The sequence below is a fragment of the Pseudorasbora parva genome, chromosome 17 (genome assembly GCF_024679245.1).
Source record: "Pseudorasbora parva isolate DD20220531a chromosome 17, ASM2467924v1, whole genome shotgun sequence".
NCBI lineage: Eukaryota > Metazoa > Chordata > Actinopteri > Cypriniformes > Gobionidae > Pseudorasbora > Pseudorasbora parva.
Window position 1 is genome coordinate 8,722,803 of NC_090188.1, and position 14,172 is coordinate 8,736,974.

General features: G+C 36.4%; 1 protein-coding gene across 1 annotated transcript in view; it reads left to right on the forward strand.

The window, feature by feature from the left end:
- The window catches only part of marchf5 (membrane-associated ring finger (C3HC4) 5), a 36,995-nt gene extending 26,804 nt beyond the window's left edge, over positions 1-10,191 (forward strand). Inside the window, exons 3-6 of the mRNA XM_067420833.1 lie at positions 5,558-5,688; positions 5,765-5,948; positions 6,573-6,739; positions 8,671-10,191. Coding sequence (XP_067276934.1) covers positions 5,558-5,688; positions 5,765-5,948; positions 6,573-6,739; positions 8,671-8,787 — 599 coding nt within the window. The 3' untranslated portion in view covers positions 8,788-10,191. The remainder of the gene's footprint in view (positions 1-5,557; positions 5,689-5,764; positions 5,949-6,572; positions 6,740-8,670) is intronic.
- Positions 10,192-14,172: the final 3,981 nt, after the last annotated feature.

Consider the following 14,172-nt stretch of genomic DNA (forward strand, 5'->3'; position numbering starts at 1 on the left):
ACACACGGAACACTTCACTAAATTATTTCATGGTTAAATGTGTTATTTTTCATGTTAACCAGGTTAATTTTGATCAGAACAATGTACTGTGGCTTTAATTCATCGTGAGCAGCGCGTCAAAAATAGACCCGACGCCGAAACGGGCACTGACGCTTCTGCTCTGCTCCTGCTACGCGTTGCTGCCTCGGCTGCCTCTGCTGCCTCTGCTGCCGGTGTGAATGCCGAAAAAAATACGCGCTGCTTACGCGTGCAGTGTGAAACCGGCGTTAAAGGACAAAATAAATATGATTTCACACAAAAATTGCTTAAAATGCACACAAGCATGTGTAGTGTGTTTTAGAAATAAATGGATTATGCCAGAAAAGAAAACGAGCCAGAAAATATGAAACTTTCTTTTAGTTTAGTATGTAACACTCAGACAGGTATATATAGGCTCTATAGCAGCTGCAGTCACGGTGTAAAGTGAAAGCACACTTTTGATGGCCAAAATAAATATATCACACAAAAAGCGCTCAAAATGCACACAAGAAGCACGTGCGGTGTGTTTTAACAATAAGACCTGGAGTATGTCATGAAAGAAAACAAAGAATAAAAAATATCTGTAGAAGATTTACCTTTAAACTTGTTTTTATTATTCAGTTTGGGTGAAAGTTTGGTTGTGATTATAAAAAGTAAATTAAACTAGCCAGAAAATATGACAAACTTTCTTTTAGTTTAGTATGTAATACTCAGACAGGTAGGCTCTAGCATTGTGGGAGCCGCTGCTGTGACGCTGTACAAACGCTTCCAGTGGTAATACTCTTGCGCGTCTGCAGCTGGAGTGACGGTGTAGTTACAGTGAAACGCTTGCGGTGTGAAACAGCCGTTAGTGTTGGAAAAACAACATATCTTACCCACAGCTTTTAGAACAGCCTTGATGTAGCGAGGTTATCTATGATACAGTGCTGTCTAGGTAGTTGACTCACTAGGTTTTGGAAAAAAGCTTGTATTAGCCAGAGTGGTTACCTGGTTAACAACTCAGTATCGGCCTATTTTATGGACATAACCGGAAATAAAGAACTGCAATTCACTGCGCAACTGTGTTAATGCTTCCTGAGACTTAATTCAGGTAATTACTAAGCCGTTTATTCTAATGATAGTCTGTAGTTAAAGATATACATTCACAACATAGGTTTGTTAGCCTAGAAATCTAGTATGTAACCTTAATTTTTAGTTTATTGAAATTAAAAATTTGAGTTGATACAATGAAGGACATTTGTTTAAAGGTGCACTATGCAACTTTCCGTCCACTGGAGGGCGCCTATTCAAAACAAATGCGTAGTTTGATGATGCAAAGTTTGAGCGCAGCATCTTGGGACATGTGGTCTTCGGGCAGAAATCATGTTCATGCATGCGGTTATTAACGTTACTGTTGTGTAAAGCAGAGCAGGACCGACTGTTGTGGAGCTGAGCACGGCCACTGGAGCGATTGTTAAACAAATACCCGCCTCTACCCGGACTAGAGAAGATACTTATGTTTTTCATAAGGTCTTCGTGTACTGTTTGCACGAATACTGCGCATTCAGTTGTGTGATTGCAGCAGCCCGCATGCGGTCTAGGACGTCCTTTGACATCAGACAGAAGGGAAACTGCCTCCACATATTACCTCCATAACAATGCAGAGCAGTATCTCACAAACACTGATTCCTTTCGTTTGACACTGTGTTCATGTTCCAGGCTCAGTTTGCTGGATTTTATATTTAGGTTATAATAATGAGTGATGTCTTGGTGGATGCTGTACTCCATTAAACCCATCTAGAGTTATTTCACGTATAAAGACCTCCAAGTGATTTAGATTTCAATGTATTTCCTTTTCCCTATGTGGAATCAGTTATTTAGGCAGTAATTGAAGTATATTTGATGTTAGTGTCAGTTTTCCACTCATGCATCTGTATCTTTTAGAAATGGGTTTTAAATGGTGTGTTATGCAATTGCTTTTCTGAGCAAAGTGGCAGATACGAAGAAGATGAAAGAACATCTGTCTTTTTCAAATATAATACTCCTGATTGACTTTCAAGATGCTCTTCAGACAGCTTGAGATGACATCACATTGAAGTTGTTTTATGCAGCTTGGCATTGGAGAGGGTTCGTAGGGAACAGAAAGTCCTTGTTCCACAGCAGTTCTTTGGCAGAGCTGCTGAGCTGGTGTGAAACGAGGGAGAATAGACTGCAGATGTATTCCTGCTAAGTGGAGTTTATTTTTAATGATTTTAATAATGGAATCTGTGGCCGGCAGCAGAACTATCCCGAATGTTTCCTGTTGCCAGTAGCCATTAGGTTCATGCGGCAGTCCTAGAGAGAAAGTCAAGCAGATTCCGGCGCTGTCATCAGAATGCTCCATATTCATATTCTCGAGAGGGGGTTAGTGATCTCAACCACACACACACACACACACACACACACACACACACACACACACACACACACACACACACACACACACACACACACACACACACACACCCCACCACACAACACGCACACCAGAAAAGTGTCTGCTTTGCATTTGAGAGCTGAATTAATGTGTCGAAGGTTATTTTACACACAGAAACTTCTCACAACCTTTACAGGAACTTTTTGATTAGATGACACATTTTTATGGAAGTTTTGTTCTTTGGTTTTGCTCTAAAGAGAGTCAGCCCATATGTTTTTTTCAGGCATCAATATGAGACAATAAAATAAAATACAAAACGTTTGCTTGGAAAAAAATAAGGCTAGTGATATATATTTTCAAAACCATTAGAATAAATACCATTTGCATAGTAAATGATTTGTATTAAAAAAACAGTTTAAATTATTTTAAGTATGTTAAACTGGCCTCATTGCCCAGATACTAAATACTAGTGCAGTACATCAAACCACAGCTCTGTGTATGATAAATGAAGAAAGTGGAAATGAAAAAGAAGTCATGATTCACCAGAGAAAGGAGGAAATTAATGTGAAAATAGCCTCTTCAGTCTTCAGAGAGTCGTCCTAGACATCTCCTGCAGTGGAGGGTATTTATAGGTTGAGAGGAAAGCAGGTTGTAGGTCAGTAAATATTGCATGATTTTCTTTTGATTTCCACTTTTAAATGTTTCCTCATTCCTTTTTAGGACTGTTTCATAAAGCATAGGTCAGTGAGACTTGTGTGCTTTGCAGTGGTCATTTAAGATCTAGTCATCATTGGTCACACATGGGACGAACAATAAAGTGGTTATCGCTCCCATTAACTTTGCAGTGTTTACATGGTCGTAATGAATTAAAGGGATAGTTCACCTAAAAATTTGTATTTGAAAAAGAAAAAAAAAGAGTATATCTATAGTATTTTTTTCCCTACCATGTAAGTAAGTGGCTATCGTCAACTGTTTGGTTGGTCTTATTCTTCAAAATCTCTTCTTTGGTGTTTAACAGAAGAAAGAAACCCAGGACTAGAGGAGCTCAGAACGGGAACTGTCAGATTCCGAGACGCAATACTTTGTTTGGACAATCAGTATTCTCTGTACAAGGCACAAAGGTCTGGAAATGTTTGACTTCTGAACTTAACCCCTTAAGTGTCACCCCCCTTTTTGAAAATATACATGAAAATTCACTATCCAAACTTAAATGGTTGCAATTCAAGAATGCTTTGGAATATAGACATAAGTTTGGTCTCATTTTAAAGAAGACAGTCAGCAGAGTATTGCTCAAGTGAAATCACTTCAAAAAATGTAAGTTTAAAAAAGTTATGGAAGTTTAAATGTACTGTAAATCAAATATACTGTACTAGATATTTAATATTTAATATAAAATATATATGTTACAAAATAATGTGGACTCTAAAATTACTATCAAATCAAAGCCATATGTCTAATCAATTTGTGTTCCAAATTTGAAGTTGATATCACAAAAATTGAAGTTCCCATGAGATTTTGTTTAGGCGTTGTACCACAAATAGCCACCGGGTGTCATTGAAATTCCATTGATTTTTTTAAATGCATTTTCCTGTGTCAAATGTATATATTTTTGTGTAAATATCACAAAACAGTTTGCAGATATAGAACCGTGAGACTAAGACCTTTCCGACGATATGCGTTTTGTCAAGATTAGAAAAGGTTTTTATTATAAATTAAATAAATATGTTAAATAAATATGAAACATGACAACGCCACTTGGGGAGGAGCCCGCTAGAATAATTTAGAGCACCGTTTCCATGGTAACGCAAGGTCCGATTTCAAATCGGTTTGCACAGGATGAATCTTGAGTTCGTAAGCTTTCGAATGATATATAGTTTGTCAACATTAGATCAGGATAAATATAGGATATATTGTGTTAAACATGCAGTGGCAAATGGGCCCACCGGTGGGCCAGTCAAACTGGGTCATTTTTAAACACAAACTCAAAGACACTTTAATCAGAAGTTAAATATGTGACCACTGATTGTCAGCTTTGTTGATATTGTTTTATATTGTATTATTTTGTTTAATTTTACTGTGTATTATTTAATTTTGTAAAGGCTCACTAGGGACGGACATTGAGAATTAGCTTCGGCTAAAATGTTGTAGTATGAAACGTGTTTATGTGACATACTTGTCCCTATTCAAATAAACAAAACATTTTTGGAGTTTTTTTTAGAAGACAACTTCAAATTCTGATGAATTATTATAATATTGTCAGAAGAACATTGGAAGGCTAAAATGATTCCCAACACCCTGTTTGTTTCACTTCAGAACAGCACCTTCTGCCCCCTGCTGGAGAGGCGGGAAACCAGTCACACTTTCATTTCTGGATTCATCATCACCCTCTTGATGAGCTGTGATAGTCACATGATTTGTAGAGAATCATTCATTTATCATTTATCAACTTGTTGACTTTGTCTGTTCTTGTGTGTATATAGCTTAATATCTACATGAGGATATTCATTCCTGTTAAAAAGTTTGGGGTTAGGAAGATTCTCCAAGGCCGCATTCATTTGATCAAAAATACAGTACAAACAGTGAATTTAGTTTTTATTATAATATTTCAAAATGTAATTTATTTGTGAAATCAAAGCTGAATTTTTTGTCTTGTCACATGATCCTTCAGACGATTTGCTGCTCAAAAAACATTAATGATTATCAATGTTGAAAATATATATATATTTTTTTTGTGTGTGCGGAAACTAATGCTTCTTTCAGAATAATAATTAAATAAAAAAACAGCATTTATTTGTAATCTTTTGGAAAACTCTAAATATCTTTAATGTCACTTTTGATCAATTTCATGCATCCTTGCTGAGTAAAAGTATTAATTTCTTCAAAAACATTTACCAGAAGAGCATGTTAAAAAAATTATACGATCAGTAAGTTATGACATCATATGTTTGTTACATGGCTTTAAATCACTTTAAGTAAGAGGTTTTCCTCTTTTTTCATTGGATATACAAGATTCAACTCATTTTTTTAAAAGTCAGTTTAATGTAATTTAAGTTTAAATCACTTAAACATCCAAGTTGATTGCACTTAATAATTAAGGCAGGACCTTTATTTATTTTTTTATAGAGTCTCTGTGTTTGTGTCTAGGGCCGGTGGTGTATGTGCTGGATCTGGCCGACAGGTTGATCTCGAAGGCCTGCCCGTTTGCTGCTGCTGGTATCATGGTGGGATCCATTTACTGGACAGCCGTCACATACGGGGCGGTCACAGTCATGCAGGTGGGGCGTCACTCACAGCTCAACTGATTTCACAAGCATTATTTGATTCTTAACAATCTGTCTGTCTGTCTCGCAGGTTGTGGGTCATAAGGAAGGTCTGGATGTGATGGAACGGGCTGATCCTCTCTTCTTGTTGATCGGCCTGCCCACCATCCCGGTTATGCTAATCCTGGGGAAGATGATTCGCTGGGAAGATTATGTGCTCCGCATTTGGAGGAAATACTCCAATAAGCTTCAGATCCTCAACAGTATCTTCCCAGGTCAGCGGTGACTAGGGTTGTTATCGTTAACTAAAACTGCGAAAGCATTTTTGTTTTTTGAAATAAAATAAGATATAAACATTAGATGAACATCTTATTTCAGGTAGTCAAGGCAAAATTTTAAATTGATTAGTTTAACTAGAAATAAAATAAAAAAGAACTAATTTTTTTTTAGTTTTATTAAAAACTGAAAATGATTAAATAGGACTTAAATAATAATAATGAAAAAAAGTAAACAAGCACAAAATTATTTTTTTTAAAACTAAAATTACTAAAATACAAGCTAATTCAAAATACGATTAAAACCTATAACTATATAAATAATGTGTCTATATTACGTCATTTTGGATTTGTTTTATATTTATAGATATCCACATACATGAATTAATTACCGTTTAAATGTGTATTTATACAGTGAAAACTATCCGGTGTTTGATTATTCAATGTCTCTACCTGAAAACTACTTTTGTCTTTATTGTATTTAATGTTTTTCATTTAAATTAGTTAGGCTAATAGTTTTAGCTGTGGCATTGGTAGGTATGGCAAAAAGTTTTAGTCACTGTCTGCATGTATTTCTTACAAGATTTAGTGAAATTGTCACTAAAAATGTTATGTCATGTGCAGGTATCGGCTGCCCCGTGCCCAGGATCCCGGCGGAGGCCAGTCCTCTGGCCGATCACGTGTCGGCCACACGGATTCTGTGCGGCGCTCTCGTGTTCCCCACCATCGCCACCATCGTGGGTAAACTGATGTTCAGCAGCGTCAACTCAAATCTTCAGAGGACCATTCTGGTATGAGGAATATGGTGGAAAACTATGGCCAGATTTACTAAACGGGGCAAGCTAGTGTGAGAGCGCAATTCCTTAAAAGCACAGATGAGAGTGCACAAATTAAAGAAAACAGGGGCAGCACAACTAGGGATGTCACAAGTATATCATGGCCTTTAAGCACTTCGGTACTGAAATTTTACAAATGTGATGATACCAGCATTTCTGTAGTACTGACTCCTGAGTATATCCGGTACCCGCAGCTGTTCAGTCACTTCCGTGTTAATCTAAGCGCAGGGCTCCAGACTGAAGCCAAATATATATATATATTTCAACATTACTCCTTCATGTTCTGTGTTAATGACGGGTGAGCTCAAACAAACTCATACCTGCGCTCGCTGTCTTTGTAGTCTCTTCCAACTGCTGTGTGTCACTATATAAGGACACATGAACCATCACTCCATAAAAATGTACCTTTCATTCAAGAAAACTGTCATGTCATATGAACACGATCACTGAAAAAGGTCTTCACGGCACACTGTCAAAATAAAAGTTTGGTGTAACATGAAGAAATTGACAGATTATATTAGGCTACTGTTGCACAGTAGATTTAGCTACGTCTCTATGTAATAATACGCCTCTACTAATAATAATAATTATGCCTAGATGGTCGCTTATTTTTTACTTGAACTTTAAACAATTTTTTTATTTTTAAACAGCCTTTAAATGTGTATGTATTATTAACTTATAATGATTATCATCGTAAAATAATAAACTCATTGAGTTTAATAAATTTTTTGAAAGTTAGTTTAATAAAATAAAAAATAAAAACATTTTGCTGTGGTACCAAAATTGGTACTGAGTACCGTCCAATTTTTATGGTATTGGTACAGCCTACTGGAATTTTGGAAGCGGGACATCCCTAAACACAACCTGACACAATCTACCAAGAGCAGTGAAAATTACAATCCGGCTTTAGATATGCTTTTTTGGGCATTAGAGGGTATGCACGTGATGTCACCGTCGGTTGGAGTCACTGTGGTTACGCCCACTGAGTGGCAAAAAGATTGGGTTTTCAGCGTGAACACCACGGAAAACACACATAAAATGGGAACAAGCTTTGCGATTGACTGTACAAACAGATTTGATAAATGTGAGGTGCCAAAAGATACAGAAAAGATAAGCAAACAGCTGACCTCCAGGCAGTGAAACGTGTATTTGCTGTTGTTATTTTGTCTCAATATGTTGAATTTTAGGGGGAAATCATACCCTATAAATTATATATTGTATTGACAACTCGTCAATTAAATATTTATCATTGTATATTCTGCCTGATTTGAAGTTTTTAAATCATTTTATTTTAGACCTACCTATATTGTATTGTATGTATTTCCCTGGTGTTGAAATCAGGCTCATGGCTGCATGTCAATATTCAGTTATCACTGGATCTTTGAGTTTGTAGTTGTAAGGAACATTATATGGAGTCCAACCTTTAATTTAAACTAAAGATTTTGTGTTTTACTCACGTTTTCTCAGTTTGCCCGATTAACTCCAGTCATGCAGCAGCTCTTCTGCCACTCAGTCCGGCTGAGGGGTATGTTCCGATGGGAAAGTGAAGTCAATGCATACCCTCTATAATGGTGCAAATACCAGCACATTGACGATCGTAAACCTTAGTAAATCACCTTTGTGAGATTCATTTAAATATTCTCCTCCCATAATTTTGCGTCTGGAAGGGAAACTCCTACAAATGCATACGCAATAAGGTCAGCTGTAAAAATAACCCTGTTTTCAGCACTAATTCTTTTCTTGCTTGTCTTTAAAAACTACTGTCAGGATTTACTAATGCCAAAAGAGAGTTTGCACTGACGCAAACTGTTAGTAAATCTGGCCCCAAGCCTATGATATGTTCACACGTACCCTCATACTGATGACTTTATCTCTCTGTCTCTCAGGGTGGCATTGCGTTTGTGGCTATTAAAGGGGCGTTTAAGGTCTATTTCAAGCAGCAGCAGTATCTCCGACAGGCTCATCGCAAAATCCTCAATTTCCCCGAGCTGGACGAGGCCTGAGCTCCAGTCTTTCTGATTTCACGCAGCTTTGAGAGACACTACTGGACATGTTCACAGACGCTGGATTTGGTTTTCTTTTCCCTGAATGTGACCATTCTGTTCGGCGTTCGAACAGTGATTCAGCTTTATTTCAATCGACATAATCAGACCTGGGAGTCGTGTGTTACTTATTTTATGGGCTTTGACATTTTAAGAAAGAAATAGAGGAAAAATAAATATTTGAAAAACGTTTTATATTAATAAGTGATTTGTTTTATATTGAATTGTTCAGGTTAATCACTATCTTTATGAATCTTTAAAGTATCCTTAACACACAAACGACGACGTGCCGTTTCACATGAAGCACTTTTGCTAAATCTCCCTTAATTAGCTGAGCGAATGCAATATTAAATACTAAAGGCAAACATAAATATCTAAAGCAGTTTGTAATGAGCTTTTTTTTTATTTTTATGTGGTGGTTCTCAGATGAACTTCACAAAGAAATGTATCCATTTCACCTTAAATATTTCTTGCTTAGACTTATTTTGTTTCAATATGGATTAGATTTAGTATTACATATATAATTAAAATGATGCTTTACAAATGTCTTTTGTTTCAAATATTCCACAAATTAAAAAAAGAAGCAAAAATCCTAACATTTTTATGCTGATTTGGGGGGAAAATATGACCCTGCCAAGCTTTTGTGAAATTCATCGTCTTGCCTTGCCTTCTCATAATTTAATTGGCCGATCATCGTTATTTTCTGTCTTTGCAGTGTTGAGGTCTGAGTTTCAGGGAGTCACTTTTATAATTCAGAAATCATGTGATAATTTGATTTAGTCTGTGAAGAGCCTTGTAGAATCCAGTCTGAGTGTTTGGTCCTTAATTATTTACTCCATTAAACTGTGATGGTAACCTGATGCCTAATAAATGCTGTTAATAAACCGGTTTCATAATAAGATAAAATGGCCTCTGGAAGAGCAGTGAACTTTAAGAGTAATAGTGGCCTTTTAATACACCACGACACCATATAGGCCTGTGTGTCTTAAAGGCCGTGTATTTGGTGAACAATCATTGTTTAATGACTTCAAAAACGTCAGTTGCTGTTAATGAATTAGATCCTAATATAGGAGAAACCGTGTATAAATAGTTCAAAATGCTGTTTTGTAATGGCATACTGAGCAACGGTACACTACAGTGTGATTTACGAACCATCTTCCAGTGTGCTGAGAGGCAGGTGTTTTATTTTAATGAGCTTGTGTAATTAAAGGTGCAGTAAGCGATTTCTGAGAAACCTTGTTGATATTTGAAATTAACTCAAAGACACACACCCTCCTTCCTTCATTTCTCCGCTCCAAAAATGCATGAACATGGAATGTAAGAGTGAAAGTCTCTATCATAGCTGAAGCGAAGCAACATCAGCTTTCTCAGAAATCGCTTACTGCACCTTTAACGCCATTTAATCTCTAATTAGCTGTTGTAGTACCATTTGTCCATAGAGCTAAAGCACATCATTAGAGCTTCATGATATGCGTAACACTGAAAGAACATGCTTAATGTTGATGTAGTTGCTAAAAAAACAAAAGTGTTAATCTACACCAACTGCAAGACTAGCAGTAGTAGAACAGTTATTCTGTTGCCTAAATATTTAAAATTCTCAGATTTTCAGCATTTAATCATGCTGTATAATTTCAATGGGATATGTATAATGTCTCCTCTTGTACAGATGAAGCATAATGCCAAATACAGAACATGTATGTTGTATAAATGGTAAGTTGTACAGATACGGCATTTGAATTTATAGTTTCTGGTTGATTTATGTAAATAAATGTATTTTTCCAATGCTTGACTGTGTTGTCCAGTTTGAGTGAGTAAAAAAAAAAATTGTTTGTAGAACCTCTCTTCCTAGTCTGTCAGTAATGCTGTTTTGTTCCAATCTCTATGAAGCCCTTCATTCCAAAAAAAAGTGGAATGTACCTGTGATTGACCGGCTGGACCAGTGTGTTATGATTGGTCAACCACTTTGAGTGTGTTATACCCATAAAAAAAAAATAAAAAATGGACGCAGTGCCTATGAAGTCACCTGTAGGTTTCTTAAGAGCATTTTTGAAGTGTTAAGTTGGACGTTGCGTCACGCGACCAATTGGCCACGCCCTTAATTATGCAGAACTTTAAGACTTAATATCATTTAAATGGAAGAGTTATACAAAATTCACCCCCTCACAGTTATCATGAAGGGCAAAATTAGCCGTATAGACAAAAAACAATTTTGTTCCAGGCTGTTAAGGTGTGCATTTTAACATGGGGGAGATTTGACTCCCTTATGGAGCCTGACTCTAGCGGCCAGTCTACGAATTGCCGTTTAAAGTGTTAATTCACAAAAAAATAAATTCCAATTATTTACTCAACCTCAAATCATCCTAGTTATATAAGAAATTCTTCTTTCAGATGAATAATAAAAAAAAAATAGTCCTGGCTCTTCCAAGCTTTATAATGGCAGTGACTTGTTGGGTCATTTTTGAACGACATAAAAGTGCATCTATCCATCATATAACTGCTCCACACAGCTCCAGGGGGTTAATAAAGGCCTTCTGAAATGAAGTGGTGTGCTTGTGTAAGAAAAATATATATTTAAAACTTTATAGACTAAAATAACCCGCTTCTGGTGGTCAACGGTGCACAAGTCATCTTGCGGTGAAAGCGTATCGATGAGAGCAGAAGTGCAGAGAATAGAACAAAACAAAACACCGGTCATGAATTAGAAGTTTAAAATGAGAATTTTTAAATAGAAATGTCAGAGGGGCTTGAGTTTGTTGCCCAGCCCTATCCTATCCGATATATGGTGGATAGATGCGCTTTTATGTACTTCAAAAACGACCCAACAATTCACTGCCATTATAAAGCTTGGAAGAGCCAGGACTTTTTTTCAGGACTCTGATGATTGTATTCGTCTGAAAGAAGTGTAATATACACCTAGGATGGCTTGAGGGTGAGTAAATCATGGGCTTATTTCCTTTTTGGGTGAACCATCCCCAAATCACTTCCACATTGGCTTCAAGAGGTTGCCTCTTGGTTTTACCATAACTGCGAGTTTACACACTACTAACCAGTGATGCCAGTAACGCGTTACATAGTAACGCGTTACTCTAATCTGACTACTTTTTTCCAGTAACGAGTAATCTAACGCGTTACTATTTCCAAACCAGTAATCAGATTAAAGTTACTTATCCAAGTCACTGTGAGTTACTATTTTAGTCATTTTCCTTTGTAAAAACCGACAGCTTATCAAAATTCTCAGCCCGAGTCCGGCTGGAGCCCGTGTTTTTTATTTATTTATTTTACTTTTTACATTGTTGCAGCCATTAAAATAGTTCAGTTTTGTTTTTAATGTCAAAGTAGTTATTTTTCGTTTCGTTTCTTTTTTATCCTAATTTAGAACAATGTTCAGAGCAATTTTTTGTTTGTTAAATTAAAGTTTATATAGGCAAGACAATTCAAGAGTTGGTTTGAGAGACTAGGCTATTAAACATGCGGTTAACTCACTGGGTCGTCACATAAAAAAATTAAAACTTTAATTTAACAAACAAAAATTGCTCTAAACATTTTTCTAAATGAACTCAATAAAGAAATGAAACGAAATATAACCACTTTGACATTAAAAACAAAGTAGGCTAGTTATTATACCACCACAAAGGCATTTCTGACGAGCTGAGGCAGGCTGATAGATTAGCCTATTGCTCGCAACGGCGCTCAAAACAACGAAACGGGCTACACAATCTAAAAAAAAAAAAAAAAGGACATGCAGGTTGTCTTATAGCCTACCTTAGACTTCAGCTAAATTAATATAAATCCGATCTTCAATTCCCGCGGTATAGCCTATGCTCATTTAACGGAGTTTACATCAAAGCAAAAGATTCTAGCATTTTATTCAGCAGCCCATTTCAAATTCAAAGATCGCAATATGAGAGAGAGCGACCTAAGCACTGGTAAGATCATTAGTCTCATTCATTTATATTGAAGATGATTGTGTTTTGTGTGACTTATTTTAAAGTTTCATTAACGGCCATTTGCGTTGGCTTGCTTTACTCATTTGCAGCGATGTAGCAGTAGCACCGTCATATCTATCTGACTACACCATAACACGCTCTCACACATTTATTTCTTAATTATTTGCCAGGAGTAAAATTTACACATGTGGTTTAAACAACCAGATATATTTACATTTGTCCGGTTTAGTTTGAAATGCTTTCATGCACCTTCTGCTTTGTTCAAACAATGCTTTGTTTGAGTGATCAGAATTAAATACGTCTCGAAAGACTCTCGGAAGGCATTTAGGCCTAACGTTACTCCTGGTCATTTAGCAATCCGATAGATACCTGCTCAGAGAAAACGAATGACAGTAGCAGTATTAACATTAAGTGACATGGCATCTGACGCACAGGAACCAATCTCGACAGTGGCGCAAGCTATCATGGTCTCATGTTGTTTCCACCAGCACATCTCATTGTTCATTTTAATTATTAAAATAAATATAAAACGAAGGAGAAGCCTAAAAAAGGGGCGTAAAAAAGTCGGGGCCGTCAGGCTCTGGCATAAATGCAATAAAGTGTGTTGCCAAAAACGGTTGTCATTTCTATTTTGAGGCGGCAGGGGTGTTGTCGGCAACTCCTGAATGTAACTAATAAAGTAACTTGTAATCTAACTTAGTTACTTTACAGATTACTTGATTTTAAAAGTAACTAAGTTACTTTTTAAAGGAGTAATCAGTAATCAGATTACTTTTTCAAAGTAACTGTGGCAACACTGCTACTAACGCAACTCGGCCTCACCCCCTTTTATTTTGAATATGCCTCGGGCAGGGATTATATAAGTTAGGAATAGTGACGTGCGTTCCCGGAAGAAAACTCAAGACTACAATCAAAGCGTTTCAGGGAGTTAAGAAACCGTACACACGGATATAGAGTGACTTGTTGCTGAGAATGAACAAGGTCACAAAGCACAATTACACACTAAAGAAAGTTAAATGATTGAGTGTTAGTAGTTTTATTTTTCTAGTTTTCTTAAAATGTAAAAAAGTGAACATGGATCATTCATCACGTGGTATCTTAGCCAGGTAAAAAACAAAGGTTTATATTTTTTAGGTGCCATGCCATCTATTTGCAACACTGGATATAATTTAACAAATAAAAAATAAAAATAAAATAAAAATTACTCAAACAAATAATATGCAAGTGAAAATGTATCAATTTAGCATCTTAATTTTGAGAGACTTAAATTGGCAGCTCTCAAAAAAATGCATTACTGTGCGGTGATGAGGGGAAGGTTGAAATTATGTTATAGTAATATAGCATACAGGTTATAGAGGTGAAGCTGAGTACAGCGCAAATTGCAAAATATTCCTTTAAA